Here is a 27,755-nt window from a genome sequence, read left to right on the forward strand (position 1 = left end):
AAATTTGGGAATGTCTCAAAACAGTACTGCACATGTTTGGAAAATGAAGAAACACATAGTATCTGGGCAAACTGGAAGGCAGAGAAAATAGCAAGGGATTTAAGGGAATCAGGTTTTTTTCCTTTTAGTAGCTGCAGGTTATGATGGCCACTGAACTGAGTCAGTGTGTCTAATAGGTGACTTTTTCATAGTATCACTTCTGAGGAACCATGAAGTGAGTCATGAGGACTGCCACTATCCTTGGAGGACAAGAAAAGGCCAACTCCTGCAAAGAGGCAGACCTGTGAGTCTGCAGCAGAGGCAAGAGTCCTTCCAGACAAGAGCCTTGGGCTTCTATGAATTCCTAAGGGCAGGCATAATTTCATAACCTTGACAAAAGAACTTATCTTTTGACAAAACGTGAAGAAATATCCTCAAAGAGGTTCCTATTGATGTCTTCCCATTTTGTGATCATTTTTATTTTTTTCTACAGGATGGTAATCCAGAGCCACACTTTTACTTATATGCTTGTCAAACACATTAAATATAAAATGGCATGCATTCTTGAGCACTAATAGTATCATATACAATGCAGCAGTAACAAGGACCAATTTCAAAACACACACACACTTCTTTTCCTACTTCTATCATCATTATTACATTTTTTCTAGTTCCCTTCCATTGAATTACACATGCACCCACCTTTCATATTCATATAACCAGATATGCATTAGCAGGTACTTAGGTTACTAGGTTAGGCGGGCAGGATTCAAGAATGGTTAGCTTCAGAATATATACATTTGACAGAGGAATTGGGAGGAGAAGAGTACATCAAACATTGAGGAAGTATCCCTCCTTCAAAGAATGGCAAAATGGCAAAAAACTTAGGTATACAAAAACTGAGACATGCAGATCTCCCTGTGGAATAAAATATAATTCAGCCAGACAAATCTACGTTTCAGTACAATCAAGGCATTCAGAAATTTAGTGCCTACATGGGGAAGATTTTATTCAAATGGCTTGAACACTCAGATACACCTATGTTAACAATGTACTGGCCCGACACCACAAACAATTATTAGAAACCTACAAGCAAAACAGTGATCAGGTATGGATGGGGGAACGAAAAGGTGAAGGTGTTCTTGCACATATACATTCATATGTGACTTCAGGGAGCATCTGTAATGTTTTATGTGGATATAGAACTGTTGATCCTGTAGAGACACAGTTCTGGATTTTGAGGAAGTTTGAGAACTTCCTTCTTAGCTGAAGGATTTGTTACTCTTGTGTTTGTAGGCACTAAAAACTGAGATGACAGAAGGCTTACTCTGTTTTCAGGCATCGTATATAATGAATGTTAGATTTGTGTCAAGTGGAGAAAAGGAATTTACTGAAACTGAAAAATTTGTACTCAATCGGTCACACAAGACAGAAAGAACCAGAAGATCCTCTTTTAATTGCATATCAAATGCTTACCATGCCCAGCAGTTTCTATGTCAAAACCTGGTAATGCCATGTTACTAGTTAAAATGTACTCATTTGCTATCCTGTAAGCAAAGAACTTAGCACAGCGTATAGATTTTGTTTCAGAAAGAAATACATGTCAGATTGTAACATGTAATCATTACCAGTAGCTGAAAAAGGTGTCAACTCTATCATCTCCACTGCTCACCTGAGATGGTCTGGCACACTGCTTACCATGATCAAGCAACTGCTATGTATGCTGAGACAAGTGTGCAGGACGATGACGTCCATTCCCAGTATGAGTCTCTTCCCACACTTCTTTGCTCTTCTCAGCTGATGTCTTCCATGTGTACCCAATTTCCTGTGCACGTTTTTTTACCTGTTTGTAGCATGTAAGGTTGGTTTCATACCTACCCTAGTTGTTTTCACTTTATTCCCAGAGGAACAGCTCCATCCCTTACGATCTGGAAGAACTTTACATTCCTCCCCTTCAAGACATGGTTGCATGTGGCACCACCATTTCTGCTCCACTATTGAAGCTACAAGAGAAGAAAACAACTACATTTGCATGTTCTTGAAATGGACATTTTAATATGTCATTATATTGCATCACTTCTTTTATTTTCCATGAAAATGTTGGAAATATATTAACCAACATTTACTCTATGATTTGCAGCCAGCTCATAATCTTCACAAGAAATGAAGCCTCAATTTGCACAAGGTGCTACACACTTCAAAGACAATCTTTGCTGCTTTTTTTTTCTAATTTACTGCAGTTCAGAAAGTAATTTCATAGCATTCCTTTCTAACTCTCATTTTCTCTTGCTCAGCCAGATTTCAAAGTTTTAAGCAGTCTCTTCTTTTGAGTTAGTATATTTTGCCTGATCTGCTCTACACTCTAGCACAGGCTGATTAAATATATTTCCTAAAGATGACATATTTACAGTTTCTCTGACAGCCAACAACATATCAACAGTAAAGAGATCATGGAAAGGGTGAATCTATTCTGCTCCTCTTTCAGAGAAACAGAAGTGAAAAATAAGCTAGTGTATTCCCAATTAAAACATATGAATCAATGCCAGATTTGTTAAATAAAACACTAACACGATACAGTGAACAGAAAAAATACTGTTGGTCTACGGAGACTTTTCAAAAATAGCCAGAATTGTGTTCTCTTTGTTTGCTTGTTTAATGCTTTATGATGAAGATAAATATACAAATATAAGACTGTAGCATATGAAAATGACATGCTCTCGTAGAGTTTGTGTAAACACTTTTAATTAAGTGAACTCCATACACTGTTGGGGGCCCTCTGTTGGTTAGGTCAAATTTAGCTTCTCAAGAGGTCTCCTTCACTAGCATCTAATAATTTCACTTAGCATTTCCACAGAGTAACAACAAATAATTCACTTTTCCCATCATCATCCCATTCACCTTGGGCTTGCCCTTCTCCTCTTATTTTAAAAAGCTAACTGCAATAGAGTGGGGTTTTTTGATATCTTTAAGCTAACAAAATTGTCTAGGAACATGCAATAAAAGGAAGCAATAGAGGTAGTCGCACCATCAACACAAGAAGGAGCTGCCCGGGTGGTACCTGCTACCTGCCCAGGGAAGCAGGAGCACTTCACTGTCTGTGATCTTTCTTCTATCTTGTTCTTATTGCAACATCTGTGGAGTGCCACCACTTCACAGGTCCCAGTTTTAACATGGTGAGCTGTGAAAATAAGAAGATGGGCAATTTGATAACACTGTGAGGTAACATTGTATTGTTTGGGGGTACTTTTTTTTGTTTTTCTTTAATTAGAAATGCATCAAACTTGGATCTGTAAGGCAGTCTGCCATGCATGAAACTAGAATTACAATGGTACTAACAGTAGATTGTAAAGTTGATTTCTTTTCCAAATGTAGTGTAACTATCTCAGGCAGAAAACGCTGGCTAAAGAAAAGCAATTGGAGAAGGCTGCATACAGAACTGATCCAGTGAAGTGGAAAGCAGAGACATTATAAAACTAATGTACAAAATGTACATTAATTTCTGGACTCCCGTAAGCAGCTGTATATTTCTACCAAGTTTTTTTATTCTTGTCCCTCAGGGTAAGACCTTGGAAGGACAGTATATCAACTTCAAAATTCATATATATGCATATATTTCCAGATTCCATGTGTCCAGAGTTTATGTCCATTGCAATCTCTGTTTTTCATCAGTTCTCCCAAAACCTTCATGCAAATGGTCAGAGAAGAGCTGGCAGGATACAGGGAAAGCCCTGAAAGAGGAAATGGAAAGGGAAAAGATAAAAAAAAGAAAAAAAGAAGATAAAGAAAATGGAAAAAGAGAAAAGAAAAAAAGAAAATGAAAGAAAAACTATTAAGGAATTGCTTTTAAGTGTCAGCCTGGCACTGCAAAAGATGTCTGGAAACAAAGGAAATCAAAGTTTTCCAAATCCAGATGACAACAGGACAACCTTCATTATCTCCATGCTACTCTAACCAATGCCTTTGGAGTCCTATGAGAGGACCTATGTGCAAAGATGTGTAAGAAAACTACCCTTTCTGGTTGAGCAGCTAGTTCTGAAAGGATCTGGAATTCATAAAAATAATTTTATCATAGCATGCAGTGGTGAAGAGAAAGATTAATAAAAAAAAAAGAGCATTTCTGAAGATAGTTCATCTCCATCAGAAGGAAGAACAAGAAATCTGGTACTGATCTATAACACCATACAGGGAGGAACAGGAATTACACAAGACAACAGTTGCTATAGCAGCCCCCCGTTTCTTCTGCTGGTTAGCATGTGGATGCTCTGCACTGAATGGTTCTGTTACCTTTTATATCCTAACGAAAAAAGTGAGTTTCCACAGGGAGAAAACCCTGCCAAGGGGCTCTTGGGAGCCCAACATTGGCCATTGGATCTACTGAGCTGTTTTTGCACAGTATCAGCTCTCAAAAGGACTGAAGGAGCAAAATACACTTGATGTAGAATATGGCCCCGAAGAACGTTCCTAAAGACAAAACCCACAGGCAGTGATTAGACTCTGCGTCTTCATCAACAAAACACAGACTACTAAACATTTCATTTAGGCAATTATGCATTTTGCAGTAGAACAAAGTCCACTAAACAGCCTGTGATCTCCACAGTCACTCATTGCACCATGCTACAACAGGCTGCATTATATTCATCATATCATGCAGTACCACATCTGAAATGTTACAGCACAGTGAGAATTATTAGCCCATGATTCATCTTATTATGATACACACACACACCAGAAATCTATGAGAAAAATATGTAATACATATGATATATGAGAGAACAAACTGCTTTTGTAAATTCACATTCATTTTTATTTTGATAGGCAATTACACATTTAATATGCACACATGCTAATAAAAATTCGCTGTTTTTCTGTTATTAAGTATCCATTAAAAAACAGACATTGAATCTTAAAAAATAACATAAATTTAGTGAATTTCTTCCCACTTTATTTTTCACTATATTAGTTTTCAGTCCTTATTTGTACTGTGATGTGTCTCAATGATCCTGAAATGTCATTACTTCAGTTTTTCATTAGGTAGCTTTACAACAGCTCTACCAAATCTCCAGAAGTGCAATAATATACCTAGAAGGAGAAATTAGTGTGTACATCAATAGCCATCTGAAATGGAATCCAGTTTAAAGAGCTGTTAAGAGCTTTGAAATAATAGTTCTTTCTGAAACAAAACTTTTGAAAGACTCACTCTGTACTAATTAGGAAAATTGGTATTTAAAGTCTCTTATTGGAAAAGACTGTAATTAGAAGAAATGGTCACTTAGTTTCACGTACAACACAGAAAAGCATTTCAAAGGGTAAAAAAAATGTGAAAAAGGAATAGAATAAAAATAACCATGTACTGAGAGTGACCTATCATTATTAAAATTGTTTTTAAATGTTCTAGGTATGAAATCAAAACAACCTAAAAGGTATATATATATGTGTATAATATATTTCAATAATTGAAAATCTAGGCCAACCATCCTCTAGTTTCTGTTTACCATCTAGAGTGTGCTATGAATATTCCCTGAGAGGAAATGCAGGGATTTCAGCTCCTTATGCTATCACATAATTAAGTTTGAGTGCAGTAAGTACAGTATCTGTCACATTCATGTGAAATGAAAGCCTCGGTGCAGTAGATAACGGATTTCCCACAACCTAACACAAATTAACCTCATTAAGCCACTGAAGCATTCTATAAGAGGAGATGGTATTTCGGAAGATTCACGGTTTGGTTTTGTTTCTTCTTCTCTGAGCACAGACTTCAAAGCATGTTGCTTGGTTTGCAGAAAGTGTTTGAGGAACTGAGTGCCTTTTCTAGAATCTTTCAGAAATTCATTATTCAGAACCACCACAAACACTCAGCTCTCCATCCTCTGCTAATGAAAGTAATCCTGCCTGAAATCAGTGTGAAGAAGGACTGAAGAGACCAAGAGATATCTCTGCACAGACTGTGCAGTTTTCCTGACGATTATATATAATATACATGTACATTATGTTTCAGAAGATGTAACACTGTAATACAAGAGTGCAACTTGGAAAACAGATATAATCACATCTTATCCATTAATGGTGTATCCTGTAATTAGCCTGCCACTTTTACAGCTTTTTTTCATGAAGTGAAATTGTCAATAGCTATCTCATTAATCAGTGTGATACTGCTATGTCAAAAACTTCAGGACAATTATGATTCCAGAAAAAAATATAGCTAGGTAATTATTATTTGTCATTTTATACATCATTGAATGTGCTTAAAGAATATGCTTAAACATATTTGGCAAATAAATTTAAATATATATAATTTATAACTATTCTTGTTCCTTCATGACAGTTCTAAATTTATTTCCTTCAGATGAATGACATTTTAGTCATATTTGAACATTGCATCTGGCATTAAGTTATGGCTCTGAGTCCTTCGCTTCTGTGAAAAGTTTGCTACAAAGCAGATTGCAAGTTATTGCTCCAGGTTTTTACTTCGTAACTCACAAATAGGAATATATTGTATTTACCAAAATGCAGCGTTATAGACAAATCTAGCATTAAATCAGGTACAGTATTCTGAATTGATTTCAATCATTTCAATCACCATTTCTCAACTTTTCTACCTGATCATTCAAGTCCAGATCTGACACATATCTGCTAGGTTTCATTTGCTGAAAGTTGTGTAAGTCATGCATTAACACACACATGTGCCATTAAAAAAAGAGGGAGAAATACATTTGCATGGCCTGGATGAAATAAAGTCACAGATTGTAGCTGTACACAGGCTTCCCATTATTCTAGTAGTCACTGTAAAATAACAAGGGGGAAAAGTTACAAAGGCTCCTTTATGTGCTCTCTGCCAAGACACAGGCACAACTGCGTGATACAACTAAACCAAGCTAACGATGTGAACAGGTACAGAAAAAATAACAAATCCCTTGCCACTTTTCCCACACTCTTTCATCCCCTACTTGCCTGAAGTGTCATATACTAACGGTAAGCCAGGGATTTAGATGGGCAGAAAAATATCTCCTTTTTTGTAGGGTTAGTTCTCTACCAGGCATAGCTCCTACAGCTGAGCGCAGAGACTAGTGAGAAGATTCAGCCAAAGACAAAGAGCAGGAGCAGGCGACCACTGAGTCATCATCATCTCCTCACACAGAAACAAGTTCTTCATTGGCATACAAGCACTGCAGCTCTGTGCTGTTATATTAAATGAATGTAACTTCTTTTATTACCTTCCATTTAACTCCTGCAAGATCAGAGAGACTATGTACAACATGCAAAGTTTTCTGGACATTTTTAAAGTTTGTCACAAAAGCAAAGCTTTGGTTAAAATAAGAAGCAATAGATCACCAATAAGGAGAGGAATGGAAATGGCTTTTAGCCCCAAGTTTCAACCCAAATTTCATATAATGCTACATAAACTTTGGCCTTTTTGTCATCTTGGGGATAATTAGGAAGATGTACCACGTGAAATACTATAGTGATCCAATTGTTCAAACTGTGTACATATGTAGTCTTTATTTATGCATACCATATTCATATGAGTAATTATGTTAAGGACTACAGTGGAACTACTGATTTTTTAATAACCATCTGCAAGGGAAAACAAACAATATTTCAGCAGATTATCAAACTGCTTCATCATTTCCCCCAAGTAATTAGTCATTATTATGTACCACCAAGATATTTAAATGGGAGGTACAGGGAAATACTACCAGAAAAATAAATAAAATTAGCTATTAAAATACACCATTAACAGAACAGACTACAAATCACTATCCTACTCATGGGTGACCAAGAAAAAAAAAGCATGTTTTCTTGTTCACATAGTCTATTTGCTTTCTTTATTCTGACTGACATGGAAAACAAATGTAGGTTGTATTTCCGTTACACTTCAGCAATTTCGATATGTCACATCATTCCCAGTGTGTCACTGTAGATAGGAAGGATTACAAATAAACTTGCAAAATCTCGCTCACATGCTAATACACCCACAGAGTACTGTTGCATATTTTTGGTAGTTTAATAAGTATTAATACCTGCTATATCTAAGCATCACAATCTTGTACAGCCACAGTTAAGCCACAATATCCAACCAAGCTTTCTTTGTTAAAAGCCAGATAAAGGTATGAAACAAAATACAGCATCCACTTTGGTCACAGAGTCATAGAATGGCTTGGGTTGGAAGGGACCCACTTGATTAATTACATTATCTTTCTGCTATATCCACAAAGCAGTAAGCAAGGAAAAGACTGAATTTCATTCAATCCTGCTCTTATTAGCACTGGGGTGATATTGCTGTAGTTAGGGTAATCTAAGAATACAAGGAACACAAAGCGTTTTGTTACTGATATAACCTCTTCTTTGATCAGCTACTAACATAACGGAGGAAAAAACAGACAAGCTTTCAGGTGTACAAGCTTCTGTGTTCTTATGTGAGCACAGAAGATCAGTTTCATAGCCTAGATGGAGAACTCGCAGCACAGAGAGGAAAAAAGCAAAGGGAAGTCTCTCATACCAGCTACCTCTTATTACCTCTGGAATGCAGCAAGCCAGTGATTCCCAGGAAAGCAGTGGTAGATGCACATCAACAGGAATTTTGGGCTTGATCAGTGGTTATGAGTCAGAATTTCAATGATTAAGTTAAAATTTTGTATTGTCAGTGAAGGTGAAGTCTGGATTTACAACTTAGGTATTTATTCTGATGATTCCATATTTACCACCTATCACAGTGATTGAACGAATGATGACACATATTCTAGATTTGTGACTGAAAAATAAGGCGAATTGGGATTATTTAATCATGTTTTAACCTGTTGCTAAAGTTGACATATTTTTCATTGCGGAGTTCATTTGCTGAAAGTACAATAACCAGGCAAAAAAAACAGTCAAATCTGGTTACAAATGGAACCGAAAAGTAAACATCCTCAGAGAGGGCAAAAAATTTGCTTCCATATGATATTTAATATTTTTAAACAAGATTTTTTTAAATGCTAAGGTAAACATAAGGGATGTTACAATTTTCTTTTTTTTTTTTTTTTTCAAAACAAGCAAAATAATTAATTTTACTGGAGAAAAAGCTACTTTTTTTTTTTAATGTTTTGTCCAGTGAACTGAAAAAATCAATTACAGACACAGCAGTTATTCCTGTGTCCTCTGTAGTGACAATGAAGATTGCTAGAATTGCACCACATCTCAGGAAAGGCACTCATGCTGCTTTATTTTTCAGATGACACATAATGCAGCACTAAAGAATCAGCAGGAAAAAGATGATAATTTTGTGCTTCCTTATTCTACATTATCATAACATTTCTTGTAGCTACTTAAAAAGTTATTTAGTTATCTTTGTATTCATCTGTTTCTTCGTATGGAACATGTATGTTCAGCCTCAGCACTGGCAACACCTAGCAATAAGGAGCTGCAGCAGTCTCACATCTCCCCAGCCACTGGATTCTGCAGCCTCTAACAGGTATGAGCAGTAGAAAGAAAAAAAAAAAAAACAAAAACAGGAAGACAGGTTCAGCATTTGGCAAAAAAGACATTCAACCTTCAACCTTTGCTTCTAAGAAACGTACACAGACTGCCAAGATAATCCTCTCATATTAGGCTAGATCAGCAGATCAATATCTGCAGAGAGGCACATGCCAACACACTGCAGTGAGCCCAGCCAAAGAGTCGTGCTGTTCGATCAGAGAAGTCCATTCCATGCCAGAGGCCACACAGACCTCTATGTTGCTTGATTTGGGTAATACTATGATATGGACAACTGCTTCCTGTGCAAATATCTCCTAAACCCCTACAAACACACCTTACTGACAAGGCTTTGAGGTCTTATTTAACTGCTTTCACCTTTCCATGCCTTGCACTATAGCTATAGCTACAAAAAGTCACTTGTTCACCACAAGCACTTAAAAAGTCCAGAAAGAACACACACTTAGTTTAGCTTAGAAGTACATCATTACTTTTCATTTCTTTTGTTCTGATTTATTTTGTACCTTGGGACAGAGTCTCAGGTGAATTAAAAAAAAAACCAAAAAAAAAAAAAAACAACAAGAAACAACAAACAACACAGAGTTGCTTTGCTTGGACAAATTATTTCTGTAGTGTCATCTGGTGGCAACATGTACACAAAAGACCTCGCTAACTGCTGCCCTTCCCAGGCTTCTTGGACTCAATGTGATGTTTTCTCTCCTGAGAGAACCACTTTGAAATTACAAGAGCAATTTGTGAGAAGTGTTTATCCTGCAGGCATTAGCCCAGCTCTTCTTGCAGGTCTGCAATTAACTCACTTAGGCCACTTGGGTGAAGAACAGTAAGTGGAGTTTATGATGACACTATGCTGATATCATCTCTGGTAGCCCTTAAAAACTGAGCTAATGAATGGTTTGCCACAGTCCCATTGCCAAGCATACTTTGCTGTACAGTGCCAAAAATAAATCTCATCCATCAGCTTGTTTGCCAACCACTGGTTACAACCATCTGTGTGGGAAGACATTTCCCCTTTGGGAAAACAAAACAAAAACAAAAAAGAAACAAAGAAAACTGCAATGCAAGTGTTACCCCTGAGAGCTCACTAGTGACTCTGGAGATCAAACCTCAGATACTCCCATGGCACTGTCTGTGTACTGAAATGGACTGAAGGATTGAGTTATCTACGGTAAGAGAAAAAATACTTACTAGAATAGAACAAGATGGGACGGTCCCAGCTGGGCACACGTTTTTTACAAACATAAAATCACAGATGGAAAACTTCACGTAGGATCTCTTGGGCCTGGATATCTCGTAACCACGTGACTTTAACTTCCTGGCCTTACTTGGGCTAATTTAATAAATCAGACATTTGGCAGTAGTAAGCCAATGTTATTCAAATAAGCTTATCTCCCCTCTCACAACAGTCAGGGCTGTTTTATGGCAGCAGCTGCAAATGACACCTTCAGGACAAACACTTATGCAAAGAACTCAAACACAACCGATCTTCTGGTAGCCTATAAGATAATCTCTTCTTCACATGATCCCCTCTCAGCCTGCCTATACCCCACTTTCAACTTCAAAATCACATGATCGCCAGGTTTCTGAAACCACAGAGAGTTCAGAGACAAGATCACATGCAGTGATCAGATGGGATCTTGCAGACCTCTCTGTGTTCACTCACTGCATGGTTCATTGTACAGGGTACTGCGAGAAGTCAGAAGATCAACCAAGGATTGTTCTTGTTCTTGCATATTTCAAGTGGCCAGCTATACTTTGCTTAGCTAAAGGTCAACCCCACACAGTGCTCTTGATTCTCTGTTCTTTATATGAGGTTACCCCTGTTTTCCAACATTAACCTTCCCAGATGTGGAAACCGATCACACAGCACAGCTGTAAAAGTGATCCCACCAGGCTGCCTAAAGTGGCCACAAACCAATGACATGAATATGTATGAGCCATTAATAGAAAAGGAAAAGAGGAAAAGACTTCTGCATGCTTGCACAATTCTCAAGACAAGCTCAGCTTCCAGCCGTAGTCAACCCATAAAGTTGTTCACCACTTCCCACCTGAGGTGAAACAGCTGCACCATCACCTTTCCCATTTATTGAAAAGGAGAAGATGCTGATGGCAACAAAGGCTATGTGCTTCCTTATGGGCCAGAAACAGCGTTTTGAAAGCAAAACAGTCCCCTCTTTTCTTCCTAGCTGCTACAGTCTGACACCATCCACAGGACAAGCATGTGCAGCATTGGCAAAGAAGCACCCAGGGCGAGGCACAGTTTATAAATACTACAAGAAGTCAAAAGCCCCAGTATCTCTGAGGTTGTTATCAAACATGTTAAGCAAATGATATATTAAAGTGTGCAGACGTTTTGTAAATTAACAGGCTGAAGTTTGAGATTACTAATTATATGATTTTGCAGAGAAAAAAGACCAATCCAGTCTCAGACACTCAAAAGAACATTTGGCAGAAAGACTTTTTATTCTCTCTCTCTCTCTCTGTGGGCCTTCTGCCAAATATCTCGACTCAGCAAGAAGCAGTAGCACATGTCTCAGAGCACTCTTCAGCATCTGACAGAGTACAAAAAAAACCCACATTTTTTCCCTCCGTCTCCGGGCTTCAGAAGCCTGTAGTTTACACAGTTTGTGGGAAATATGTTTCCCCTGCTTCCTCAGATGACTCTTGTTATTAATTTTCTTTTCTTTCCACCTGACCCAATTGGTCTCAGGGCACATTGTACTAGATGACAAATTAACATGATCTTAGGCATGCATCAGAGGTAAAAATGAAGGTTTTCTTTACTCCCATGCATCTGAATGACCCTCTGGCTCATATCCCTTGCCTGAAGTAACATCTTAAGAAAAGCGCTGTGAATGGGAGTCTTTATAAAATAGGATTAGTGTAACAAGGTGGAGAGGTAAATTCAATAGTCCTTTTGAACAGCCTGCTTCCAGGCTTCTCACACTTCTTATAAAATAGCTCAAGCACCTCGGTAGGCTTTAGGTGCCTCTGTGGAAAGAGCAGCTGAAGTCCAGGGTAGGATAAAAGTAATTTCCCCAGAGAAAAATGCTTCTGTGTCCCTGTGCTCTAATTCTGTCTCGACACACACCTAGTCAATTGCAAGTACACCTGTTTCCACAGTTATTTATTTATTTAGGAAGGTGCAGAAACATATTTAGGCTTTGATAAGAAGCTTGCTTCATACTTGAATGAAGCACCTGAATGTTACCATGAATTCTGTTATCAAAGTCTTTATGCTTTATTCCGTTTTTCTTTTTTAAAAAATGTTGCTTAGCACCACGTACTTATCTCAGGCTAAAATTCTTCAAGGTTAGAAAAGCAACAACCCCCCCACTTATTTGGGAGCACTATTTAAATTCCACTAAAAGTAAACAGAAAGTAATGATTTTCAAAGTAATTAACATAAACATTTTTTTCTAAGGATACATCTGAACATCTGTTGTGGTTTAACCTGACAGCCACACAGACATTCATTCATTTCCTCTGCCAGAGGGATGGGAGAAAGAATCAGGGTACTAAATTAAAACTCGTGGGTTGAGATAAAAACTAAAGCAGCAACTAAAACATCGGTGTGTTATCAACAGTGTTTTCATCCTAAATCCAAAACATGGCACCATACCAGCCACTATGAAGAAAATTAACTCTATCCTAGATGAAACCGGGACATCACTAAAAGGTGATACCTGTACTCAAGAATCATTAAGCTGATTAAACCTAGAATACACACTATATTGAAATTACTCCTGCAATTACCTGACTTAATCCACTCAGTGAGGTAAAGGTGGACTTAACAAAAATTACCAACTTCAAGATATCCATTGTGCAGAATTTTTTCAAATACAATATTCATAACACTAAGTCACTGTACAGAAAGGTACATATGTGTACTCATTTATCTATAAAGAATATTTAAATAAAAATATTCCGAAAATATTCTGAAAATATTTTTTACATTCAGAAGTGTGTATAAACTGGGGACATACATATGATGAAATTTAACAAAACTTATCCATAAAAAGCAGTTGATATTTTAAATTCCACATTTCCACACTTTAAAAACTCAATCAACCAACCAAAAATCTCTTATTTTTATGGATAGAGTTTCAGTTGGTGTGTCAATCTTTAGGGGTTTGTTTTGGCTTTGTTTTGCTTTGCTTTATCTATTTTTCATGTCTGATAGAGTGGTACTAATTTGAAGATTCTTAAATTCTTCAGTGTCTTTTATACTACATCACATTCCACTTTGCAGCTCTATAAAGCATTTTCACTTAGTCTGTCAATTAAACCAAAATATCAGATTCCTACCTTGAAATATTCCTCCCACGAATCGCAAGTACATGTATACATACTTGCCTTTCTGAAACCTACATAGCTTGTTTTTTTTTGTTTGTTTTTGTTTTGTTTTGTTTTTTAATCATCCTTTCCCACTCCTGCCTTATAGGACTTCCCCACAGTACTTCAGGCTCCACATGTATGTTAAGAGAAACTCTGTAGGATGTCCCAACTCGCCGTTCACTGTCTGAAAAAAAAGATCTTAATTTGAAGTTTCAGTTTGCTTCTGTAGAGCCGCAGGGAAACTCTTTGAAGTGCAGAGTCAGGGGAGGAACTTAACTCAGGCCTTTAGAAAAAAAAATGCTAACAAGGCACATGTATAGTCCTGTGAAATCCTCTCTTTTAGAGTGATCTCCCCTGCCACAAGCTTCCCTATACATTATTGATTCCATAAATAGTAAGTCTCTAAGCCATGGGTATGATGAATCAATAAGTAACTAGATAGAGGCTATGAATCGAAGCTGGATGACCTGGGAAGAAACCAGCTATTCTTCAAGATGGAGAAAAACTAGGCGCATTTCAACAAGCAAAATAAAAGAGAAGAAACTGCCAGGAGAACTGTTCAGAGCTGTGCAATCAAGAATATTTTTGCTCAAGGATTCCCAGTAGATAGTACTTTCAGATATCTCTTGCTGCTGAACTGGTATCTTTTCAGATGCTTCGAGCAGACTCTCTCGCACATGCTTCTGAAGGAACGCTGGTTGATAGAAATCATTGATAGGAAACCACTCTCACTGCTTTACAAAGTTAGAAGCTGCAAAAATATCATCATTCCCAAAACACCATAGGCACATTTTGCAAAAACTGTCAGGTAATTAAGCATCTGAAGTTATTCACATCTTAAAGAGAAGCCTTTTTCAAAATGAGATATATAGTGAAAAATAGTATTCAGGAACTTTATCAGAGCACAAGAATATGGCTTCTAGCTTGGCACTTTATCTCGTGTCTCTACAGGAGCTCATATGTTGCATACCATGATAAGAGAGCCCAGATCAGCTTGCCATCCCTCTTGATTACTGCCCATCCATGCAATAAGCCAGGTACCCAAGCCACTACCAAGATGCTGGTGCAGATCTCACTGTGCACCTTTTGGGCATCAACATTCTGGGACCACAAAAAGCACACACATAAACAGGATTTAAGTAAATTAGTAGAAAATAATTTCCTCTGTTCAAGGCAAGCTTTGCACCCCTCACCCAATCCAGCTCCAGCAGCTTCTCCTCTCCATGTTAGCCATCAGCTAGATGCATCATCTTCCCAGAAGGGCTGATGCAACACTCCTCAGATGTAGGGAATGAAGAACCCTCTGAGAGGGTACATGTAGATGGGAGAATCAGAAGATGCACCCATAGTTCTTACATCTTTCTCATCACTGTGAGAGGATGAGGGAGGAAAGAGACAGATGGGCCATCTGAGAGCAATGAAAATATCATGAAAATACATTTATTGGTCCCATTGTAATGTAAATGTTGATAAAAAAAATTTGCAAGGAATCAGTGTATAAATAAATTACCATCTGCACAGAAAATAATCGTGTCCATAAAGTAGCTCTACACATTTTTATGGCTGCATATTCTTTGATCTTTTTGATACTTTAATGTCAGAATTTCCACACAGAGGTCCATATTAGAACCTCAAAACTTCACCCCTCAAGTCACTTAGAATTGTCTGCAGTTTAGCTAAATGACTGAAAGATCAGTAGGTAGAGAATTATCTGTGGTGTAGATCATAGATACTCTTTCAAAGTCCCAAGGATGAAGCTGAATGCCATGCACAATACACAGTAGAGCACTGCATTTGTCTTCCAAAAATTGTCAGCAAATGAGTTGCCACCTATAAATGTCTATAAATATCTACATGGCCAGGCCTATTTTCAAGTTTAGATGAAACTGTTACACTGAAATAACCATTACCCACAGTTCCTTAGGAATACCTGCACTGACTCACGACAAATATTTATACTGCTTTAACTCTAAAATGCACACTAGAAGAAACATATGAGCATTAAACAACTGTCCAGGTCTATACCATTGATACGTTGTGAAGGGAGCCATGCAAAATCTTCTTTAATGCGTGGAAGACTGTCACAAAACATGAATTGCCTTCCCCTTCAATTCACCACTTTAAAAAGCTGAACAGTAAGGGATACATTATAGGATATGACAAAATGCCATTTATAAGGTACCTTGTCTGATCACATCCTCAAATCTAGCAGGGGTTTTATCTTCACAGTGCTCATGACACAAGCAAGTCTTGAAAATAACTTCAGCACACATCCTTCATGTGCAGCTGTAGTTAGAAGGGGATTGTAAGAAATAATAAACGGGTGGAGAAATCAGATAGTGAAGATGCAGCTGGAGTGAGCTTGACTTCAGTGGTACTGCCTTGCTTTGACAGCTAACTCTTTATATACTTGTGAGAATCCTTCTTAGTTTTTTTTTTTGGCTCAAAGCTTGCTTCCTGAGGTTTTTCTTGTGATAAGACTCTGAGTGACTTGTCAAGGAGGCAGCTGATGGGTGCTAACTGTGTGACAATCGATATCGCTTTGGGAACATTTGCAAGCCCCTTCCCCCAGAGCTGCTTGTTCTGTAGAAGAGCGGAAGATCTGGCTTGTGGCCAAACCGTTCCAGCTAAGTATGGAAGGCTGGGGGATGATACCATTGTATCTTGCGAAGGCAAGATGCAAGTTGGTGCCTCCCTGCTTCCTCTTATCTGCTGGCAAGGCCAGAAAGATAAGAACAAAGGAGGTTCCTGCTGAGATCCCAGAGCCAGAAGCTGCCACCGCAAGGAGAACTGACTCAACCACCTTGGATTTGAGCTGTCACTCCAAAAAGAGCTGACTCAACCACTTTGAAGCATTGAAAAAGGGCCATCATCACCATGGTCGTCGTCGTCATTGGCAACAGGACAACTCTGCCTGACGACCCACCGCTACTGAGGATCAAAGACGGAACTACGAACCTCGCTGGATCCATGGTGGTGACTATCTCCCTCTTGCTGCCTATAAAGACTCCTTGCTTCTTCTTTTCTATCTTTTCTATCGCCCTCCTTCCCTTCCCCCATTACCCTAATTCATAATAGTGTCCGTTCTCCCCTTCCCCATTTCCCCTGATTAAGATTTGTAATAAACTGGTTGGACCAACATTTGAACCGTTGCTTCTTAATCTCACACCGGGTATATAGATAATAAAAGAACCTAGGCACCTAGTCTTAGGTTTCAAGGAACAAAAAGCACAGCAATCAAAATAAAAGTGGACACTGAATTGCTTTTTATTTCACACACAGCTACTCTGATGTTTGCATCAGCGACTGCTCTTCATTTGAGCTTTTACTATAGAAAATATGCTGCATAAAATGGATGCTGATTATTTCTGATAATCTGCCTCATCTCTTCAAGGGAGAGGAACGTTCGTCTACATTTCTTTTCTTGAACAGTCATTCGTGGAGTCTAGCAACACACATAAAGGTACTGTCAGCTGAACGAACAGAAACCAAATTTCCGTAGTGCAAGTAAGGTTCAGAGCCCTGAAAGCAATGCACAGCAGCAGCTAAAACCAGCAAAATGAAAAGACTGCTAGAGCTTTTGTCCCTGTTCATTTTTATCAAATATTATATACGTGATACATAAATACATATACAGTCACAGGCAAATGAAGCACTAAGTAGAAGGATCGAAATCTTTAACACAGCAATACATTGCAGCATTTTTATTCACTTTCTGAATCTTTATACCATTATTTACTATATTATTTCAACAGCAGAGAAAGTGAAGATTCCATGGTTAAAGTTAAGACACATCACCATACCTCAGATATCTATAGCTTTAATAACTAATCCGAATTGGACATCCCTGTATAATCAATACAAAGATATACATAGAAGCAGCCCCAGGAGGTAATACGTTATTTTTACATAAGCAAATTCAGATCTGTCCCTGCAGGATCTGGTTTTGATCTGTTGTGAGGCAAACCCACTGAGGGAAAGAGATACATCAGCAGAGCCATGAATTTGCTCTTGAGTTGGTCCCTGATTAGTCACTGCTTTCAGGAGGTTGCCCCTGTGAGAATCTGTTATTACGATTCTGAAACAGATCTAACAGAAGGTCACTGCTCTATAACCACAGCTGCTCTATCACTGATAATATAGGTGTATAACTAAAACTAGCTAAAATACATCCACTGATTCATCCTCTGCTGCAGGGCTGACCTCTAAGATCTCAAGTATTTGCCAGAACTCAGGAGAGGGGTGACTTTCAGGTCCAAATGCAATACTAAAGTCAGAGGAAGAAGCAACAGGACATTTGAGGAATTTATTTTCCCTAGCTATTATTCAGGAGCTTTTAAAGTGTTACCAGTTATGAGAGCAGCATACCTAGACTGATTTTCAAAGCTCTCTTTATACTATGAACATTCTCCTTTTAAAAAAAAGTTATATATCTATATGCATTTATATACATATCTCAAATTTAGAGGACTCAGGTTTGCTAGATTTAAAACATATCCCTGATTTCTTCCCTCAGTGTAGACAACTGACTTTATTAAATGGACACACAGATAGTCTGAAACTTATAAATGCCATCTACAACTGTAAAAAAACATTTCCACATTTTTCTGCAGGTTCTCTGTAGCAAAGAAATCTCATGTGTCTCATCTGTCTGCTATTTAATTATTCATCTTTGCTATGCATGGACCTAGGAGATTTTTCCATAAAATAAATAGAGTACAAAGTACATGCCAAATGTAAAAACTTCATTAAAATCTGTTGAAATTGTTACTTCCCAGTGACCACTTTTATGAAAAACAGAGCAATATTTTATGGCTTCACAGTCCTCTCCTACATTTATTCTATTAGGATAATCCATAGTCAGGCATTTTCTCATATTTTTAGCTTGGGTTATGGTGCTGTTGTATTCCTAGCATCAAACAGAAGAGCAAATTCATTTATAATCACTCCTGCAGATCTGTTCAGATAAAGGACAGGTTTTTGGAATAGTTTTTCTGGCATCCAAAGTGCTGCCTTATACTGCTCTTTAGCTCAGGAATGAAATCTTGTGGTACATTTGAATGTGAGTTCTTCACAATAATTATTGTATATACAGGTTAAGAAATCCTCAGTAGACCAAGATATGTTTGCAAACAGAAGCAAAACTAGAAAGGTATTTACTTCAGCAAATTAATTATCTTTAGAACTATTTTCAATATTTACTGCCAGTAATATCCAACAGACTTTCACTGCTTATTTCAAAAAAGATGAAAAAATAATGATGAAGAGAAAATGTCACCCATGATGAAATAAACTACATGAGCCGGAAAAAATAAGATTTCCATGTGCTATTCAGACCAGTCTCATTTATAATTGCTCTGGCTTTTGGCTAAAACCTCATGTTTTAAATGTTTATAACATGAACATAAAATGTTGATAGTCCATTAATGGAGGATCCTAATCCAAATTGTATTTTGCAATTTGCAAAAATTGTGAGCATTTTTGTACAACAAAAGAACAGCTGTTCTAAAATATGGCATTGTTAGAGGTAATAATATGCAGTGGACCTTCTGGTATTTATTTATTTTAAGAAAATTTTAAAAGGCACCATTTTAAAAATGCTTTCTTTTTCTCTGAGGTTCAGGTTTTATTTCAGATTTATGAAGTGTAATATACCAAAGCCCTCTCAGGAAGCTAAGCTCTCTTCTTCACCCTTTTTCCTCTATACAAGCTGCTTTTCAGAGTAAACCCTGCAAAATATAACGATGGCACTCATGACAGGAGGAGGATGGGAAATACATACTGTCCTTAAATTGCTTAGCAGAGAAGGACATCTAATGACGCAGAGCAAAAACTGAAAAGTCAAGAACAGGATGAGAAGAGACTGTCCTTCCACCGGAATAATGGGCACCCCCCTAATTTCTCATGTTTTAACTGTTTACATCCCATCCCATTATCTCTAGCATTAGGCAGTAACCCTGACTACCCTGACTTCCCGTAGTCCCCACAGAGCCATTCCCAGGGCTGGTATGAGAGAAAGGAGTAAAGGAGCTTCTGTGCTATCTAAGTGATTCTATGAACAGGAGTGGCATAAGTAAGATGAAAGATCCATTCATTTCTCAGCTTCCAGAGTATGCAAGGTACTTTTTGTCATCCACGATCCAACTTCTTAGTATATTATGAGACAAAATATGAAAAAAAAAAACAAACATTATTTACTTACGATAGACGAGCATTTCTGGATTTTCCAGTTTTCTGGAAGGACAGACAGACATGGAAACTGTATTTTTATTTTTCGAAGGTGCATTTGAACCAAAAGGAAAAGGGAGGAGATTTACACAGTCTTCATATGTGCAGCATGCAGCAGTGTAACATGATGGCACAATATTACCCTTCTTCCTTCCTTATTTAAACTTGTATCTTCTCTCAGATTCAGTTATATTTGTTCTTAATATCTCTAGCAGATGTTCCGGGGTGAATGATGCAATTAAGAATCTAAAATTCCCATTTCTCCCAGATGCTTATTTTCTCAATATTCACTCACTAGAAATATATTTACTTTCCACTCTGTGGTGTCTCGCAGTTAGCACACCTTCTGGGTTCCATTTCACAAAATCTGCACAGTTAATCTGACACATGCCAATGCATTTTAGATGAATGTTTAGCACCAGTAATCTTTTTTCCTACTGATAGTAAATTTGCATATCATACCAAAGCAGACCAAAGTTTTGAATAAGGAATTTACTTTAAGAAATCCTTTGATTTTGTTGTTCATAACGTGGGAATGGAATGTTGTTTCTGCATTAGATACTGAAATGGGGGAACTGATCTGAAGAAGTAGAGCACAATGTATTTGCATTTTGTAACTTGTCCTAATAAATAGTTGGTATGAAAAGGTAGAAATACCATATATGTGAGTAGCATATTTTAGAAGTGCAGTTGCTGAATTGTGATTAATTTTTGCTTGCAAACCTGCAATAGATTTTAAATGTTCCAAATAGTATAGGTATAGTATTATGAACTAGAAAGCATATTGTAGGGCTATTCTGTATGGATAAGAGACCCTCAGCAAAAGAAAAACCGCCTTAACAAACATCAGAGAAGCCAGGTCCTCTACACAAGGCTGGATTGCCTTACTCTGTGGGTAGGTTGGGATGCAACAGGCAGGCATCAAGATGCTCCCCCCTATCCTCCTTCCAAGCTTATTTCTATGAAAGGACGAGCAGATGTCCAGAAACAATGACCAAGTGTTGAATTAGCAAGTGTGAGAAGTTAACTAACTAGTGATATATGCTTAGCTAGCAAAAATTTATGTTTGTCCAGTATCCGTATGTTTAGTTGAGTGTCAGGAAGATTGTGAACCTGAAGTACTCAGCCAATGAGAAACCAGAGGAGAAAGAGATAAACATTAGTAATAGGGCATAAAAGATTTAATGCTTTTCTGCATACTTTCCTGCTTGCAGGAGGCCCACCATTGCAATTGCAAATAAAGTCTGCTTTATCAGAAATATCATCCTGATAAATTATCTGGATATTTCCAACAATAAGCACAATGCTTTCTGCTGTCATTTTTTTAAAGTTTACTTTGTCATTGCTTAACCTTCCAGCTCACTGAAGAAATTTAACGTTGATTTCAGTCTTTTCTAAGATTCACTATTTTCACTGAAATGGAATTCCACTTTTACCTGCTTTATCTCTGTTCCCCTTTCACTAGACAGATATATAGACTTGAGTTCAAATTCTGGATTCGGAACAATTCTGGCCTTCCCAGAATTCAGCCAGCCTTCTATGAGCCCTACCTCTCCTCCTACACATGATCCTGGAGCACAGAGACTCATATGAAACAATTCTAACAAACTGCACCTTCAAATCTAATTGCACAATCCACCCAGGATTTGTGTTGGTCTTAACAGAACACTTTTCTCAGCCGTATCTTTTCAGCAGCTCTGCATTCACTCAGAATAACCCACAAATTCAGCCTTATACTTCAGTCATTCAAGGACACTTGATAGCAAAGCCGTCAGTATTTTGCAAAAAGAATTCCATCGCATTTACTTGAGAACAATTTCAGTACAAGAGTTATACAAATCTATGGGGAAAAAAAACAACAAGACAGACTTGGCAGCTCCTGCCTCAGCCTCCTCATCACTACAGACAGAATTTTTGCTCAGTCTGGTAAAAGAAAGCTACACAAAGCAGACTGCTCTTTTATGATTTTCCTGCTTCCTGTCATCCAAACCCCCAAGCCAGCCTTCCTTCTCCAGTCAGTATGCTGTAGCTTTGCTCCCACCTATGTGGAGAAGTGAGTTTTTCTCAGTTGTAGTCACCTCTCTGTCAAATGGTACTTTCATACCTTAATTGGAAGGTCAAATTTTTTAGTATTATCTCTCTACAAATTTCAAGAATTTTTCCTGTGTTTCTGTATATTTTAACTCAACAAGGAGATATGGAGCAAATGACAAATCCAAGCTTTAGCATCAACGCTTTCTTAATGGAACAAAATAACAATTGCAGAAGGATATGCAGCTAGATAAAAATGAATCTGTCACAGACAAAATTTTGTCAGCTTCTGACCTGTAACACAAGACTCTATTTGAGCATCAGAAATAAAATAAGACCTTTACAATTTTATTTGGACATTATGACTCTGGCACTCAAGAATAATTTTCAAGAAGATAAAGGAACTGTACCCAAACTAAGACTTTCTGCAAGTTCCAGGTTTGCACTAGTTTGCATACTCCTTGGTATATCAATTCAGGGAAGTATTCACAACTAGACTGGAGGTTTGAATTCTCACTTTGTGAAATAAATGAGCTCTGACAGGTGTTTCAGAGAACTGAAGAGAGATGCCTTTCTTAGGCACGATGTGAATAATTCTGAGTCTTCAGTTATGTTTGAAAAGCACTGAGTGTTTTGCAGAGCTACAATAAATGATAAGCGTTTTAAAAACACTGAAATGGGCCCATAAGTTATTTCATCATTGATGACCTTGTGTTTTTCTCTTTCATCCATGCCTCCTGTCTCTGTGCGCATGGACACAGGCAGACACACGCTTTGCTGTTTCGAACTGCTGGTTTGTGCAGCTTGGGCTCAGATCAACCCTCTGATCTTCAGCACAAATTAGACCCTTTTACAAACCTCCACTACAGAGAAGATTGCCACAGTGAGCAATAAAATGCTAAGTCTTTCCCAACTCCCCAGTGAATAGAACTAAAAAGAATTGTTGCAGGAAGAAACTCTACAAATTGCAATGAAAAAAAAAAAAAAAAAACACATGAAGAATTTTTCTCCTGTAAATTCTGCAGAATAGATGACTGATTCTGAACATTTTCTTGGCACTTGCATGACTGAAGAACAGCTGTTCTAAAATATGACTTTGTACAAGCAATCACTTAATGCTGCCATGGACTAAATTCAGTGAAGAGTATCAAGAGAGAAGGGCACAGTCTTTAGAGATCATCAGCAGAAAATTAATGCAGATGAAAGATTGATTAACATATCCCCTGGATGCTATAGAAATAACCTCCACATGGGATGAAACTTTCCAAGCAGAAACCCCCAAACCTGAATATGTGAAATACCCAGAGCAGGATAACAGGTGTGCGGAGTAGATATATACAGGATAGTCATTATTGCATGTATGGAATGCAAGTTAAAAACCTGAGGAGTAGCACAAGAAACCTTAAGACTAGATTAGAATTCAATAGTAGAATTTGACTATTTCCACCATAACAGTAATTTTAGATATCTGGTTAGTGTTAAGGACCAGACTTTAATTATACTCTGATGTTGACCCACTATGTCAAACCTATGAAAAGATTTCAATCTTAACACATTTAATTTGGACAATGTATAATCAATGGATATCAAGATGTTACAATCACAACATAATCAAGAGAGCTAGGCAAAGTAGACAACGATAACAAAAGAGAATAAAATGGAAGGCTTATCCTTCGGCTGGGCTCACCACAAAACACCAATAGAGGCAATATCCAGAAGAGATCCTTCCCCACTGGTAGCCAGCTCTTCAATAGGTCTAGGAGGGGTGCAGCCAGGCTCCACCCCTTCCGGCAGCACAGCTGAATTGCCTTCACCTGTGCTCCTCTGGTTGACTCATGGCTCGCCTCAGGCGATCAATCAGAGGTTCAGGCCGTGACTCAGTAGTTCCCATACACTCAATTATAAGGGAAACTATAAACTATTCAGGCTTTTATTTTCTACTATATTCTTGTTTGATGGTCTCAAACATTATTAAAATTTTATGAGAGTTTCCCTGAGGAAAGAAAAAAAAACGAAGTTATCATGATAGTAGAGAAATAACTAATTGGCTTCTCCACCAAAGAAAGATCATTTCATGGTCTTAGACACAAAACATGTAAATAATTTTCCTATTTACAGCTCCTATACTATCAGGCTATATTGGAAGGATCCTCTTTAAAAACAACACAACCAGTATAATCACAATGAATAAAAATGTTTCCAGAAAAGGAAACAAGACTGGGGAGTGAGCACAAGTGGCAGAAACGTTCCTATTAGCTCACCGCAGTGTATCGCACTACTTCATGATGCATGACAGGAGTTTCTCAGTCACTGAATAGTTCTGTAGATAGAGAAGGTTGTATTTTAAACCTGGAAATGCTAGAAAAAAACACCAATTTCAATAACATAGAGCTATGTGCTATATTAATTGAGCACTTAACAAGCTAATGAAACAATAAGGAAAATTCTGAAGAACAAACCCAAGAGATTGTTGCTATTAAAACAACACTATTTGAAGTAAGGCAACTATCAAAGAGGCTAAAAGTTCCTTCCATACTATTTTGTGGGTCTAGTCAAAATGGTGCATGAAAATATAAGCTCTGTGTTTCATACGTTAGAGAAATCTAGCACAACATATTACTTAGTGTATGTAACAAATCAGCAAGGCTAAATTGAAACCAAGAGTACACATCTGGAAAAGTAGACAGTATTCTAGTATTTAGGAAACATCAGTGTTTAGTCTAGATAGGACAAGTAACAGCAAGGTAAGTAAAGAATCAGTGTGCTGTGGGTTTTTTATTCTCAGCATCTTACAGTGTTTTCCTAACAAAAATTAAGGGAAAAATTAGTCTTCAAAAAATGGAAATCAGATTAAAAAATCAGCTATTCAAGAAAAGATAAGAGTACTAACTAAACTGAGTGCTGAAAAATGTCAAAAAGTCTGGCAGTTCTAGCTGTAAAATCAACCAAGTATGTAACTTTTACAAGATTATAATCTTTTATGTAATCATCTTCTTTCCACTGCAACACAAAATCTGAATGTATTTAAGGATAAATATTATCAGATAACTCATGAAAAGCTAATAATTTGACGTTGGGATTACAGAATCAGGGCAAAAATTAAGAACCACTACGTATTTTCATTTTAGAAAAACATCAAGAAACCATAACACTAACCAAAAATAATGGAAAAAAAATTAAGTAATCAGTATAAAGGAAGATATATCTTATTTCAACTCTCCAGCTTCTCCCCCCATAGCTACCTCAAGAACAGCGTGTTTCTATCTCAAGGTGCAAAGGAGGGCAAAAATGAAGGCAGCCATTTAGTGTGATGGAACCAGTAGCACGGAGAATAAATTGGCATAATTCTGCTGTTGTCTTGACTTCTGTAACTACTCCCCAGTAAACCACAGAACTGCAGTCACCTCAGTGGCCAGAGAAAATTATTTTCTTTTATACTTTGGCAGAATGCCAAGGAGTACTATCTACTGAATTCTAACAGATATTGTATTAACATTTTAGATTGCATTGACAGATACTGATATGAAAGTGTTTCACTGATTGTGTTCTATTTTATCTTCAAGCAAATGGCAATTTTGGGATCAGGTTCTGATCATGATATAACTAAAACTTTCAATTAATGCTGAAGCCAGATAAGAACATCTAATAGCTTTCTTCCTCATGTCTGCTAAAATGGCTATGGTATTCCTTTGTTTCTATATTTAAACCTTAATTACACTCAGAATTAAGTTAGTGAAAGCTGCACACAAAGCATTCTCATTTAAGAGAATCTATCTCTGGGACAAACTCTCACAAGAGATAAGATTATCCATGTTTGAGCACATTTGGCACATTTGACAAAAGAATATCAGAATATCAGATAGCAGTACTGACAGATCAACAATATAGGAGTGGATGCCACAATCTAATATTTTGACAGTCCCCAGTGGCATTTTCCAGCATCACCTGATAACTCCTAAGACATCCACATGCATCTCCATGTGTCTGCAAATTCCCTTCTCTAAAAATTCAGTTTTCTCCCACTTAATTCCCATCAAGAACTGGGGACATACAGAACAAGTCTTGCATCCTTTGATAGGCCCATACCTGCAGAAAACGTATATTAGACACATAGAGGGGGATCTGATCCCACACAAAATGTTATAGTATAGGCACTTCAAAGAAGGGCAAACAGCGAGAGACATGGCATGCCTGCTGCTTCATGTCAGAGCCTGAATCATGTAGCTGGTAGGACTTGCAGACACGGCACTCTTTAGCTCAAAGCCATTCAAACGACACTTCTTATGTTCTCAAAGAATGCCACTGCCTCCAGGACTCCAGGACTCTTTCAGGAAGGAGCATGTAGCTATCTTGTGCTTACTTAGCTGGATGGATGGATGTCTTTGGTCTGGTTTAGATTCTCTGCGCTTAATTAATGCCTTTAAAACTAAATGTAAGCAGTCTGCATTATGAATGGTGGCTTCTACACAGTGTAAAATTCTCAACAGAAAGAGTAGATTCATACCAAAGCTCTATAGACTCACATTTCTTTCCACAGAAATATAGAAGTTTGTATACCTGGGAGGTCTCCCATGTTTCCACTAGGGCCATTCTTACCTAGACACTGAGATTTTAAACACTAGGAATGTATATCTCAAGCACCAGAATCCCCTAGTGTGCCAAATAAAGCAAAATAGACAGCATTATTTAGCTGCAATTTGTTGTATGTGTTCACCCAAGCTTCCAAACATGATTGTCAGTAACGTGCACAGTCTTAATGCAAGAATAAGACACAAGAGTAAAGGGCTGATAGAATCCTTCACCCACCTTTCTGAATGACTGTAATTCTCATTGTGATTCCCTGCAATAGAATCTGTAATACATATTCTGCAGTGTTCTTGCTTATATAGCATTCAATAAATTTTTACATGATTTTGCATACAAAATGCAAGAAGACCAAAGTCAGCCTCAGGTCTGTGTTGGACTTTTCTAACAGAGCACTCTAAAACTTCAGTAAAAAAAAAAAAAAAAAACAGACAAAAATATACCCTAGAACAGAGGTTTTGAGTGGTTTTGAGCAGAAAGCTGAACAAAATAAAAGAGCTTATAAATAAATCCGCCCTTAGTCATGTGGGTCCTTCTATCCAGGTCTGCCCTCATAGCAGAAATCTTCAACACAGTCATACATAGCTCTTTAAGTCCCTTTTTTCCATCACCTCAAAAGGCTGTGTGCCTGTTCATTGATCTTTGCAGTCATCCCCCAGTCTGTGCTCCTGCTGTAGGTATCCTGTCTCTCTCCTTTTCAACCTGACCACCATGTCCTCTGGAGGCTTTCTCCCAGAGCCACCACAGCAGTATCATTTGGCCTGTAGCAAGTAATGACTATGAAGCAAACACTGTCTTCTGCTCTATGGCTTCATTTTTAAACATACAGCAAACAGCAAATCAGGAAGACAAATAAGTGGAACTAAAAACATCAGTGCTCAGAAGCGTCTCCACTTAGGCATCGCCTTTACTGAACTTCAAAGCTACGTGGCAAAGTTTTGTCTTGTGAGCCTAATGAGTGCAAGCCAGCACTAGACTTTAAAAACTGTCATCTATGCTGAGCATGGGATCACATTTATAGCATCAAATTTACACATAGGTAATGAGATGAATGTCAGTTGATTGATAACGAAAAAAGAGTCCGTCTAGAAGAAAATCAAGCACAAGGGTCAGACAATCAATGGTAT

General features: G+C 37.7%; 1 protein-coding gene across 2 annotated transcripts in view; it reads right to left on the reverse strand.

Moving 5' to 3' along the window:
* The window catches only part of TAFA2 (TAFA chemokine like family member 2), a 181,680-nt gene that overhangs the window by 20,673 nt on the left and 133,252 nt on the right, over nucleotides 1–27,755 (reverse strand). For both annotated transcript variants that reach the window (XM_042872971.1, XM_042872972.1), the window contains exons 3-4: nucleotides 3,005–3,157; nucleotides 1,858–1,982 (exon numbers count right to left, since the gene is read on the reverse strand). In XM_042872971.1, the coding sequence (XP_042728905.1) occupies nucleotides 1,858–1,982; nucleotides 3,005–3,157 (278 nt within the window). The remainder of the gene's footprint in view (nucleotides 1–1,857; nucleotides 1,983–3,004; nucleotides 3,158–27,755) is intronic.

This window comes from Lagopus leucura, unplaced genomic scaffold (genome assembly GCF_019238085.1).
Source record: "Lagopus leucura isolate 7727_CA_CO unplaced genomic scaffold, USGS_WTPT01 Super-Scaffold_100008, whole genome shotgun sequence".
Taxonomy (NCBI): Eukaryota; Metazoa; Chordata; class Aves; order Galliformes; family Phasianidae; genus Lagopus; species Lagopus leucura.